Raw genomic sequence first — 13,361 nt, forward strand, 5'->3', positions numbered from 1 at the left:
GCCCCTGTGATCCTCTATTCTTGATGTCCGTGCTGTTGATTTCATTCTCGTGCAGCTAGCCTCCGCAATCGCATAAGCCAATTCTTTTAAACAAATTGCTTTACACACACGCGCTTCCCACAAGTTCTGCTTCTGTAGTTGAACTCTGACTGCTAGAAATACTGATTGTTTGAAAGCTGTGGTGACCCTTGGGCAAATTAAGCAGCTTATGTTGAACATGAAAATCACACTTTAAAACTTAAAATTAAAACTTAGAGCATCCACTCCTTGTTTTCAATAAAATAAGTTGTACATTTCACGTGTGACTCTACTGCTAGAAAAACTTCTGGAATACGCTGAAGGCAGATCATTTAGGACACATTAAGCCTTTTGTGCATAAGTGAACTATAGCCATCTAAGGTTTCATATGAGCAGTTTCACGCAAAATAATATTTGACACGTTTATACACTTTCAAAAAATTTACTCACATTCTTAGGAAGGATGTTAACAGCCAAAGTTAGCTTCATTTTAATTTTTTAGAACACCATAGAAGAGCATATAGAGTACCTTAAGGTAAGTGCAAACACCTTAACGTTAATTTTGTAATATACAACGGATATGAGGATATTCGTCTTGGGGCAATTCAAAAACATTCTTCGGAGCTTGAATTTGATGATACATACTATGTGCTTTGCACGTCTTGGTCACACGCACACTTGCAATGTAAGTATATATACATACTCTCTCTACATAAATATATATACATCCCTACTGTACAAGGTTTGGTTCCTCCTAATTATTCTTTGGTGTTCTTTCATATTTGTTAAGTGTTTCGTAAATACATTGTTTATAGATCCTCATGTAATGGAAATAGCTCAAAACTAGAATACTGAAGAACAATAGCATCAGAACAAAGAGGAAAGCAGCAACCAGGTAGCCACTGGGACTGAAACAAGAACAGAAGAAAAACCAGTCCATTAGAAGTCATCATTCACTTTGGTTGTGAATTTATTTAGTCAGACAACGTTTGAATGGCTAGCTCCTATGCCACTGACAGCAAACAGAGATTAGTAAAACAGCCTGTCTACCCTCAGGACATTTGCCTCTTAGTGTTCAAGGTGGCCCAGGGAGGAAAACAGAGAGTGTGGTGAATGAGAGAAAGAAATATGAAATTCGCTGTGGCGGGGGGGGCGGGAGGGCAGACATCCGGAAGGCCTTCCAGTGGTGGTGACCTTTGAACAGAGTACTGGTGAGAATAGGATTAGGAGCGTTAGAATGGGCTCCCTGGATAAAAATGCCTGGCAGTGGGGGCAGGGGGAACACCTGGGCATCTGACTCTTGACTTTGGCTTGGGTCATGATCTCAGGGTTGTGGGATGGAGCCTGGAGCCTGCTTTGGATTCTCTCTCTCTCTCTCTCTCTCTTTCTCTCTCTCTCCCTCTCTCTCCCTCTCTCTCCCTCTGCCCCTCCCCTGCTCATGCTGTCTCTTAAAATATAAAAATAAATTGGGGCGCCTGGGTGACTCAGTCCATTAAGTATCTGACTTTGGCTCAGGTCCGTGAGTTCGAGCCCTGCGTCAGGCTCTGTGCTGTCAGTTCAGAGCCTGGAGCCTGCTTTGGATTCTGTGTCTCCCTCTCTCTCTGCCCCTCCCCTGCTCATTCTTGTTCTCTCTCTCTCTCTCTCTCTCTCTCTCTCTCTGCTACTTTCCTCTGGGTACCAGGCCTCTTCACCTGGGACTCTGCATGGGTGCCTCCCATCAGGGCGGATTTATTGCTTGAGCCAAACACTGTGCTCTTTTCTATTTGGTGTCCTGTTATCTGACTTCAGTTTTTGGTTCCTTTTAAAGCCATAATTATTTATTTGCAGTGTTAAAGTTTCCCCAGGTCCCTCCTTACTCAGACCTTCCTGCTATATGGATACGAGCTTAATCTGACTCCAGTGAATGGTTTCCTTCTTGGAGGAAGTTAATTAACTGACTCAATAAATTACCTGATATGAGCCAGGTCCTGTGGTAGTACCTGGATAAACAATGATAAGTAATAATAGACATGGTCCCTATCCTTAGAGAGCTTACATTCAAGTGGGGACATAATCGTTAATCAGTGATGAGAAAATAAATAGAAAATTTTATTTGCGATAAGAACTAAGTAGGAGAGAGATACAACACAATGAAAGCTTACTATAGCAGGATTTAACCTGGTGATAGGGTCAAGAAATGCCTCTATTTTAGGGAAAATATAATTATCCTAAACTATGAAGAATTAAACGGAAACGTAGTTGGTAAAGTTAAGTAGGAAAGAGGTAAGGAAGAGTTGCCAGATGGAAGAAATCGCACCTGTGAAGTTCCTGTTTCGGGACAGAGTATGGAAAAGTTGGGAACTGAAAGAAGGTCGGTGGGTCTAGAGTGGAGAAGATGGCGGGAGCACAATGCAAGATGAGATTGGCAAAGTAGGTGGGGGCCAGATCATGGTAGGTCTTGTAAGCCTTGTTGTGGAGTTACCATTTTAAGGGAAAAAAAACCTAAGGGTTTCAGGCTATAAAATTAGCATTTGAAAAGATCACTTTGGCCCCAGCGAAGGAAATGAACTAGAAGAAAATAGAACTGACTGAGGCAAGATGTGTTAGGTGTCTACTGCAGCTGTTCCCATCTGAGATCATGGTAGCTTGGATTGGAGAGGTGGCGATAGGCTTGGTGGGAAGCCGACTCATTAAAGGGCGGTTCAGGAGATTGAATGAATGAGAATCAGTGACTGGATGAGCTGGGGGAAACAGAGAAATGAACGTGAGCCCGAGGTTTTTTGGTTTTTCGTTTTTGTTTTCTTGGTATTTTATTTACTTATTTATTTATTTTTTCTTTTTGACTTGTAGATGTTTGGCTTGTACAGTTCAATGTGCTATTTCCTGAGAGAAGGAACACAGGAATACAGGGTTGCTGTACTGTTCATCTCCTGAAGGCACCATTCATATTATAGCCCATATGAATGGATTCTCTTGGAGCTGTGCAGAGACAACCTGCAGGGATGTATGCAATTACCCCAACAGATCGGTTTTAGAGTGGGACAAATAATGGGGTAAGGGAACGGGTGATAAGATCACGAGATCACTTTTGGACATGTCCAGTTTGACCAGTCTTTGAGACATCTAAAACAAGACGTTAAGTAGATGGTAGGATCTTTGGCCCTGGACAGGCCAGAGATGTGACTTGGGAGTCATGAGTATATAGATAGATGCTTACTGAAGCCCTGAGTATGGCTGAGCTTGCCAGAATGAGAAGCTCACGAGACCAGGGCTGAGCCCTGGGCAAAGTCAACATTTACTGGCTGGTGAAGGAGGTTGAGGCTCTCTTTACTTGAGAGAGACTGGCTATAGAAGTTTAGGAAAACCCATAGAACAATACAGCAGTCAAAGGAAGAGTCAACACTGATGAAACAGGAAATAAGATGAGGGCTGGTAAATATCAGGTTCAGTGCAGGCCAGTTCCGGTTCAAGATGGTGACATAGGAGGCTCTTGAACTCACCTCCTTCCACCATCACACCCATGCCACAGCTATCTGAGGAACAGTTCTCTCCAAAAGAAATCCAGAAACTAGCTGAGCAACATCTACACATTGGGTGAATGAGAAAAAATCCACCCACATCGAAATATGTAGGAGTGACTAGAACACAATCTGACCATAAACCCCACACCCAGCACAGCAACACACAACCAGGAGCTTGTCCCTGAAGCCTGAAGGGTTTGGACCCAACATCTAGAGTCTCAATCTACAAGAGTTCCACCTGAGGGACAGGCCCCCCAAACACTTAGCTCTGAGAGCCAACCGGACTTGTATCTGTGAGACCCACGAGGCAGCGCACAAAAGGGATCCTGAGCACTTGCAGGAGCTAAGCCCCCCTCAACCCTCAGCCCAGAGAGAGCAGACTGAAATGCCCATCTCCTCGTCTTTCTGTCAAGAGGTCTATTTGCTTATCTTACAAGTTATGGTCTGGGGTTCAGGCTCCTGATTTAACGCACATCAAGGGACTGACTGAAATCCTTTCCAGACACTTGGGAGCATGGCAAGTGCCATCTTAACGTTCTCTCTGCTTCTCCTTCGACCACTGGTATCTCTCTGAAAGGAGCTTCTGCACATGACCGGTGGCCCAGCTTCTATGGCTGCCATGCAGAGGACACCCCCTTTATTGCCTGACTCTGGTGGTCAGGAGAACTTACATTCACTAGTCCTATAGAAGTGTGACAAACTCCATTTAGCTGGGATTAACCCAGGACTTGGCACAGAGGGAACAGACAGGAACACCCATCTCCCAGTCTTTTCCCTGAAAGAGGTCTATTTGCATACTTGAAAAGCCGCTGCCTATGTGTCCAGCTTCCAATCAGCTTGCATCCAGGTGCTGACTGAGGTCCTCTTCTTTGGGAGGCTGACAGGTCTTGGCACACCCTCAACTATTAGAAAACACTTAGAATTAAGAAGGCACCTTGGATAGGGGCACCTGGGTGGCTCAGTCAGTTAAGCGTCTGACTTGGGCTCAGGTCATGAGCTCACGATTGGTGGGTTTGGGCCCCGCATCGGGCTCTGTGCTGACAGCTCAGAGCCTGGAGCCTGCTTCGGATTCTGTCTCTCTCTCTCTCTCTCTCTCTCTCTGTCCCTTCCCCCACTCATGTTCTGTCTCTGTCTCAAAAATAAACATTACAAAAAATGTTTAAAGAAAGCATCTTGGACAGTCAAAGGTTTGAGAGACAACCAACAGTTAGGGCCAGACTGAACAATAAGGTTCATCTCCTCCCTGAGACCAATCCTACAAGACTATTGGAAAGAGGCTGTCTTCTCTAAGTCAGAAGCCAACGCAGTCAAAGGAAATGAAGAAACGGAAGAAATTTGTTCCAAACAAAAGAACAAGAGAAAACTCAAGAAACAGACCCTGGCTTAACCAGCTGAGCCACCCAGGCACCCCAAGGTTTTATCAATTTATTTAAATTAAAAACTTGGGGGTGATTAAAAGCCTACGAGGAGGATCTAGTTGAGAGGCAAAGTTTAATGTATAAAAGAGAGAAGAAATAATGGATTTGGAAGTTTCCTTAGAAAGTAAGAGGGTTCAAAGCACAAGAGGAAGGATTAAAGAGGAGGAATACACTTTCTTTAACTGTAACAGGATGGAAAAAGGAGAGAATGGATATAGGTGTTTGCAGATTTATATGTTTGGAATCAGGAATCAGGAGTGTTCCCGGGTGCTGGCTTCTAATTTCCCTGGAATGGTGGAGACAAGCTCATCTGATGGTTGTTAAGTAAAGATGGTCCAAGGAGGAAGCTAATTAGATAAGGTCCGAGGTCGTTATGGAGAATAGAGATGTTGGTTGGCCAGAGAAAGATAGGAAGATTCTCAGGTAGTGTTGGTGACCTACATGAAGTCGGAGATTAATCTGCCCTGTTGTGTCACTTTCTTTACCGACACTTGGCCGTTCAGATGTAATCACAGAGCGCTGTGGGGCGCTAAATTACAGAAAGGTAAGGAGAAACTAGTGCTACTGAAGGAATAAAGTGTAAGAAGATACTAAATAAAAAAAGAGAAATTGAAAGTGGAAGTGGAGGTCCCAATGGGAACAATGAAGAGCTGTGGTGAGTATAGCTGAAGTAGCAAGCTGGAAGGTCAGAGAATGGGATGTCTGAGCGGATGCTTCGGGAAGCAGAGACATTCTGACAGTAATGCCAGTGTCCGCAGTGTGACTATGGGAGTGGGTGGTGGAAACACAGCAGAGGAAGAGGACACTCAGGATGAGGAAAGGCCTTGATGTTGGCAGGGTTAGCCGTGTGGGCACAGATGGTGGGGACTGATATGGAGGTGGAAACAGCATGGCAGGGCCAAGGTCATCAATGAGTGGAGAGGACTTTGGGGAGGATGCGGCAACACAGAGAAAGGACGGAGGTACAGCGGATGCCATGAGCCTCAAAGGGTGGGTGTTGAAAAAGATACGTTTTAGTTTTGTTTTAGAAGAACCGGGATAAATAATGATCCGACAGTGGTAATGGCGCTGTGAGGCACCTGGGGGTCGCTGGGAAATAAACAGCCAGCACTCTTAGAGGGCTGAAGGTGAAGCAGTGTCCTGGGGGTGGGGGAGAGGGAGATAAGAGGGGGGAGCTCAGAGGATGGTTGAGGATTTAGGTGAGTTTGCTGGTTAAATGGTAGCAACTCCAAAGGACCCAGTGGAAAATCCGGGGAAGTGGTTGAGCACTGGGCCAAAAGGCAAGGGAGCACTAAATGTCTGCCTCCTACAGGCTGGTCTTCAGCCACTGTTTGCTCATGAAAAGGGCTTTCTCACTAGGAAAATGTCCACCACCAGCTAACCCCTTCTCTCCTCTGCCGCCCCCCTTCAGGGCTCAGGTGTAACAGAGACTAAGCTGTGTCACTAACCTACAGACGGTTCCCTAGGCTGCACCATATGCCCTGGCTGCTAAAATCCCAGCTACTAGGAGGTGAGCTGGGGCGACTGGGTGAAATCCTCCTTCACTGTCTTCTGTCCTCTCCAACTCACCAATGCCCCCTTCTGACGGTGGATACTTGGGTGGACGGATGTTATTAATATTCATCGAAATCAAACATACCAATCGAATCCTCATTAGGAAGGGAAGTCACTGCCAAACGCTATACATGTTTCCCAAAGTCACTTCAAAATAACACATGGCTCATCTCATTTGTAGGTTATTCACACTATTGATCTCCCGTTGGTACAAAACATCAAGGAGTCAGTAATGTTTGAAGTAGGGCCGTAAGTAACTTAATTGTTTGTCTTCCGTTTTTGTTTAACATTTTATAAAAACCAGGCCCAGGACAGAGACGCAAAGTCATTTGTGACCCCAGGGTGAGCATGAAGACTCCTTACTCTGCCCTCCTGGGAAAATCAAGTTGGATCCAGGAAAATGCCTTCGCTACCTGTTTCCCGGATGCATAAGAATGATGGCCAGTGGTCGAGGGCGGACCTGGGGTCATTGGGGGCACAGCCAGTGTCTGCTCCCAGTCTCTACCACTGCAGCCTACAGTCTGGCCCTTACGTGGGGTTGAAAGACGCGTTGGATGGGAAGACAGCAGGCACTGGGGGATGGAACAAAAGGGGACCCCCAGCTGCAGTAACAATTCTCAGAAACTCCTTCCAACCGCATCCCTGGGATGATTGATACATACAATTTTAGGGTATCACATATAGGGCAGAAGTATTAGGGTCCCAGGGAAATGGGGGAGAGAGGTTTTTCCTTTTTTTAGCTGCCACCCTTGTCTTTTACAACTTCCCTCATTAAAATCTGATTAGGCGCCGGGCATTACCTGGGAATCATTCCGAAGGTCTCTATTGCAAAGATAGTTGTTAGGTTACAGAAACTGCAAATCAGAAAAAATAATATTAAAGATGAAATTAAGTGCAATATATTAAGACTCCCTCCAAATCTTTACGGTAATGATCAAATCATGTATAATCCTAATCAAGGTGTCAATTTCTCGGTAATGGAGAGACTAGATGCATTTGCATAACAGCCATGATGATTTTTCCATACGTGTGACTTGGCCTGCTTGCTGTATAATTTCTCAGAGCTTGTCAGTGCGATTTCATGGTCCTCTTAACAGCTTTGCATCGTTTTGATGGTGGGTCCCGGGGCAACAGCAATAATAATAATAATAATAATAATAATAATAATGTTTTACTGAGCATTAGTACTTATTGAAAACGAATACTATCTGAGTGTTTCCTTTGTACCAGGCAGTGTACCAAATACCTTCCATGAATTATCTGCTGAATCCTCACAGGAATCCTTTCTTTTAGATGAAGAAACTGATGCTTAGATAGGTTAGGCTACTTGCAAAAGTTTACACAGCTGTAAGTAGCAGAGCCGAATTCAGGTTTTTCTGATCGAAGAGCCTGTGACATTCACCTGATGTAGGTTGACTCTTTCAAGAAGCTGAGAATGTGAGGAACTAGACATATGGAACTGTGTTATTAACTTCTAAAGTTACTGAGTATCTCTCATAATGTAGCCTATTTCTTGGAAAGAGATAGAGTAGAGCTAAGTCAACATTAATGATACGACTGCACCTATCTTCATGTGGGAGAAGAGAGAAGAAAGGAACTTAACTTGATTGAGCAAAATTAGGGATTTTTACCCAGGCCTTTCATTTGATCCTCAGAATACTATTAAGAGAGGAATTATAGACTCATTCGACAAATAAAGAAATAAGCTCAGAGACTAAGCAATTTGCTTAAGGAGGCATATCTATCAGTGGCAAAATTCGGTTTTGAGCCAAAGTAGATTCTAGCCTTCAAGGTCCGTCCATGTTGTAGCAAATGGCAAGATTTCCTTCTCTTTTTACGGCCGAATAATATTCCATTGTATTTATATACCACGTCTTCTTTATCCATTCATCCATTGATGGACACATACATCATTTCCATGTCTTGGCTACTGTAAATAATGTCACAATGATCAGGAGGGTGAATCTTTTCAAGTTAGCGTTTTCATTTTCTTTGGGTAAATACCCAGGAGAGGAACTGCTGGATCACATGGTAGTTCTATTTTTAGCTTTTTGAGGAAACTCCATAGTGTTTTCCATAGTGGCTACAGCAATTCACATGCCCACCAATAGTGCACAGGATTCCCTTTTTCCCACATCGTTGCCAACACTTGTTATCTCTTGTCTTTTTGAGAACAGCCATTTGAACAGGTGTGAGGTGATATCTTGTTGCTCTTTTGATTTGCATTTCCTTGATGATGAGTGATGTCGAGCACCTTTTCATATGCCCGTTGGCCATCTGTAGGTCTTGGAAAAATGTCTATTCAGATCTTCAGCCTAGTTTTTAAATGGATTGTTTGTTTTCGTATTGCGTTATATGAATTCTTTGTATATTTTGCAGATTAATCCCTTATTGGATGTGTGATTTCCACAGGTTGTCTTTTCATTTTGTTGATGGCTTCCTTTGCTGTGCAGAAGCTTTTTAGTTTGGCGTAGTCCCACTTGTTTTTTTTTGCTGTTTTTTTTTTTTTTTGTTTTGTTTTGTTTTTTGTTTTTTTTGGTGTCAGATTCAAAAAATCATGGCCAGGACTGAAGTCAAGGATCTTCCTACCTATGTTTTCTCCCAGTTTTATGGGATAAGGTCTTACATTCATGTCTTTAATCCATTTTGAGTTAATTTTTGTGTAAGGTGTGAGATAGTGGTCTAATTTCATTCCTTTGAATGTGGCTGTCCAGTTTTCCCAACACCATTTATTGAAGAGACTGTCTTCCTCCCCGCTGCATATTCTTGGCTCCTTTATAATAAATTAATTGACTATATATGTGTGGCTTTTTCTGTCCTCTCTATTCTGTCCATTGATGTATATGTCTGTTTTTATGCCAGGACCATACAGTTTTGATTACTATAGCTTTGTAGGATAGTTTGAAATCAGGAAGGGTGATGCCTCTCACTTTATTCTTTTTTTTTCAAGATGACTTTGGCTATTTGGGGTCTGATGTCATTCCATTCCATATAAATTTTAGGATTGTCCTCATTCTGTGAAGAATGCTATTGGAATTTTGATAGGGATTGCATTGAATCTGTAGTTTGCTTTGGGTATTTTAACAATATTAATTATTCCAATCCATGAGCATGGAATATGTTTCCATTTATTGGTGTCTTCTACAATTTCTTTCATCATTGTCTTATAAAAATTTAGCCAAAGAGTTGAGTGTCTAGGTCTTGCAGCTCTTGGTTAAATTTATTCCTAGGAGGGGTGCCTGGGTGGCTCAGTTGTTTGAGCATCCGACTTCAGCTCAGGTCATGATCTCGCAGTTCGTGAGTTTAAGCCCTGTGTTGGGCTCTGTGCTGACAGCTCGGAGCCTGGAGCCTGCTTCAGAATCCGTGACTGCCTGACTCTCTGCCCCTCCCCGACTCATGCTCGGTCTCTGTGTCTCAAAAAATAAATAAATGTTAAAAATTTTTAAAAAAAATTTATTCCTAGGTATTTTGTTCTTTTTGATGCAATTTTAAATGAGATTTTCTTAATTTCTCTGCCTGATAGTTCATTATTAGTATATAGAAACATAACTGATTTTTATATATTCATTTTGTCTCCTGCCACATTACTGACTTTGTTCATTAGTTCTAACAGGTTTTTTTTTTGGGTGGAGTCTTTAGGGTTTTCCAAATATAATATCATGTCAACTGCAAATAGTGAACATTTTGCTTCTTCCTTTCTGATTTGTATGCCTTTTATTTCTTTTTCTTGCCTAATTGCTCTGGATAGTACTTCCAATTCTATGTGGAACAAAACTAAAAGTGGGCATCTTTGTCTCTCATCTTTGTTCTTGATCTTAGGGGAATGGCTTTCAGCTTCTCAGATTTCAGTATGATGCTAACCATGGACTTGTCATATATGGCCTTTATTATGTTGAAGTATGTTCCTTCTCCACTTTGTTGAGAGTTTTTTTTTTTTTAAATAATAAATTAATGTTGGATTTTGTCAAATGCTTTTCTGCATCTAGTGAGATCATCATATGGTTTTTATCCTTCATTTTGTTAATGTGTATCACACTGATTAATTTGCAGATATCAAATCATCCTTGTATCCCTGGGATAAATCCACTCGATCATAGTATATGGTCCTTTTTAAATGTATTGTTGAATTTGGTTTGGTAATATTTCCTTGAGGATTTTTGTATCTATGTTCATCAAGGATAATGACCTATAATTTTCTTTTCTCGTGGTATCTTTGTCTGGTTTTGGTACTAGTAATGTTGGCCTCATAAAATGGGTTTAGAAACATTCTTTTCTCTTGCATTTTTTCAGAAGAGTTTGAGGAGGTTAGATATTATTCTTTAAATGTTTGGTAGAATTTACCAGTGAAGCCATCTGGTCTTGGACTTCTGTTGAGAGTTTTTTTTTCTTACTGATTCACTCTCCTTACTAGTAGTCAGTCTAATCAAATTTTCCTTTTTTTTTTTTTTATTTGAGAGAGAGAGAGAGGAGGAGGAGAGGTGCAAAGGGAGAGAGAGAGAATCCCAAATAGGTCCCATGCTCAGCGCAGAGTGAGACACAGGGCCTGATAACACCACCCTGGGATCATGACCTGAGCTGGACTTAAACAGATACTCAACCGACTGAGCCACCCAGGTGCCCCTGATTTTCCATTTTCTTCATGATTCAGTCTTGGTAGGCTGTATGTTTCTAAGAGTTTACCCATTTCTTACAGGTTGTCTAACTTGTTGGCATATAATTGCTTATAGTAGTTCTTATGATCCTATGTATTCCTTTGGTATCAGTTGTAACTCCTCTTTCATTTCCAATTTTATTTTTTTTTTTAAAATTTTTTTTCAACGTTTTTTATTTTATTTTTGGGACAGAGAGAGACAGAGCATGAACGGGGGAGGGGCAGAGAGAGAGGGAGACACAGAATCGGAAACAGGCTCCAGGCTCCGAGCCATCAGCACAGAGCCTGACGCGGGGCTCAAACTCACGGACCGCGAGATCGTGACCTGGCTGAAGTCGGACGCTTAACCGACTGCGCCACCCAGGCGCCCCTTCATTTCCAATTTTATTTGAGTCCTCTCTCTTTTTTCCTATTGAATCTAGCAAAAATTTTGTCTATTTTGTTTACCTTTTCAAAAACCAACTCTTCGTTTCTACTGTCTTTTTAGTCTCTATTTCCACTCTGATCTTTGTTATTTCCTTCCATTTACTAACTCTGGGCCTTCCTCTTTTTCTAGTTCTATGAAGTGTAAAGTTAAGTTGTTTATTTGAGATTTTTCTTCCTTCTTGAGGTAGAGGATTTCCTTCCTTTTTATGGCTGAGTAATACTCCATTCTATACTTATATATACCACATTTTCTTTATCATTCACTCATTAATGGGCACTTAGTCTCCCTCCACGCCTTGGCTATTATAAATAATGCTGTCATGAACATGGGGGTGCATATATCTTTTTGGGTTAGTGTTTCATGAAACTCTTCTAGTAATGGTGACCCCAGATCCTATGGCATTTTTATTTTTCCTACTAGGCATTTTCTTCCCTCTTGCCTTATATGATGTTGTCATGTTTTAGTGTAACTCATTTATTGGACTTTGTAGAGTGGAGTAGAAATTTTATTCAATCCCATGATTATCCCTTTAAATAAATGCTAAAACTATTATAATAAAATATTTATATTCACCTATAGTTTGGATCCAGGATCTTCACACGAAACACATACATTCCAGAATGGTCTACGGGCCAAACTAAATGGTTATAGTTAGACTTGTTGATAATCTCATACGGTTGATTCAAGTCTCCCGGTTTTCCAATAGCATAAGAAAAACAGTGTTTATAGTTCTGAACAGGAAATAAAGACAAAAACCTTAGGGTCGTTTTCTAGGGGAAGAGGTGTTGCAGATTATAGGAGAGAGGAGAAAGTATGTGATAGCTAGAGGGGAGAAGGGAATGATCTGGAGAAATACACTTATGTTTGTTGGGCAGTATTAAGGGATGGTTTTAATCATGAAATTAAAGTGAAACCAGTCAGCATGGGTATATTTTCCTCCAACCACCAGTCAGATGTCAAGGTGGACAGTTGGATTTAATGAGGGTTGTGATTTAGCCACACAAGTCTGAAGAAGTGTGAGGAAGGAGGGAATTCAGGGTACATATCAACAGAGTGATAGAATTATTGACCATGGAATTTAAGCTGAATAAAGAGCAAGAGAACCTGGGGGTGGGGTGAGGGTGGTGGGGTCACTGGATTGAAGGCCATCTTGAGGTTGAAGGATTGTCCAAAGGATTGTCACAGTCAAGGTTCTAGGGTTATGTTGCTGGAAGGGTTGGGAGTGGTGGATGGAAAGTGGAATGCTTAGAGCTGGGAATATAGAGGATAATACACATTTTTTGTATATATATCTCTGTATTGACATGCACAGATTCTGATATAGAAGTAAGGAAACATTCCTGTTGTAGGACTTACATTTTACAGGCTCAGGTACTGTATAGGTCCCTTTTATTCATGAGATATGATTTGATTTTCCATATAACATAAATTAACTTCAATTCAAGAAAGTTCGATTGAAAAAATGGAAAATATTATAGTATGGGACTGATAGTTGGCATTCAGAAGTGGTCTTTTCGTTGTACAAAAATTGAAACTTCAGGTGTTCTTTAGAAAGACTTACTCTCAATGCTTCAACGTGTTTGTCAGGTATTTAATAAATCTGCAAACACAGGTTTCAGCAGAAAAAAGTTGAAATTGTTGGTAACACAGGAACAATGGAAGATCAAACAGGAATAAGATGAAGCACTTTTGAAATCATAATACTAATGCAATAGAAAAATTGGATGTGAGTTGCAGAAACAAATTTAAATCCAGAATGTTTCCATCAAGCTTTTGTTAATGCTGAAATGCCA

General features: G+C 41.5%; 1 protein-coding gene across 4 annotated transcripts in view; it reads right to left on the reverse strand.

Moving 5' to 3' along the window:
• Positions 1-484: 484 nt before the first annotated feature.
• CATSPERE (catsper channel auxiliary subunit epsilon) overlaps positions 485-13,361 on the reverse strand; it is a 196,523-nt gene continuing 183,646 nt past the window's right edge. For 3 of the 4 annotated variants that reach the window (XM_042926453.1, XM_042926454.1, XM_042926455.1), the window contains 3 exons: positions 12,142-12,299; positions 7,291-7,344; positions 485-926 (listed from right to left, as the gene is read on the reverse strand). In XM_042926453.1, coding sequence (XP_042782387.1) covers positions 773-926; positions 7,291-7,344; positions 12,142-12,299 — 366 coding nt within the window. In that variant the 3' untranslated portion in view covers positions 485-772. Of the gene's footprint in view, positions 927-4,316; positions 4,421-7,290; positions 7,345-12,141; positions 12,300-13,361 lie in introns of all 4 variants that reach the window. The other variant, XR_006199154.1, reaches the window with a different exon arrangement.

Source organism: Panthera leo, chromosome F3 (assembly GCF_018350215.1).
Source record: "Panthera leo isolate Ple1 chromosome F3, P.leo_Ple1_pat1.1, whole genome shotgun sequence".
In the NCBI taxonomy this organism is placed as follows: Eukaryota; Metazoa; Chordata; class Mammalia; order Carnivora; family Felidae; genus Panthera; species Panthera leo.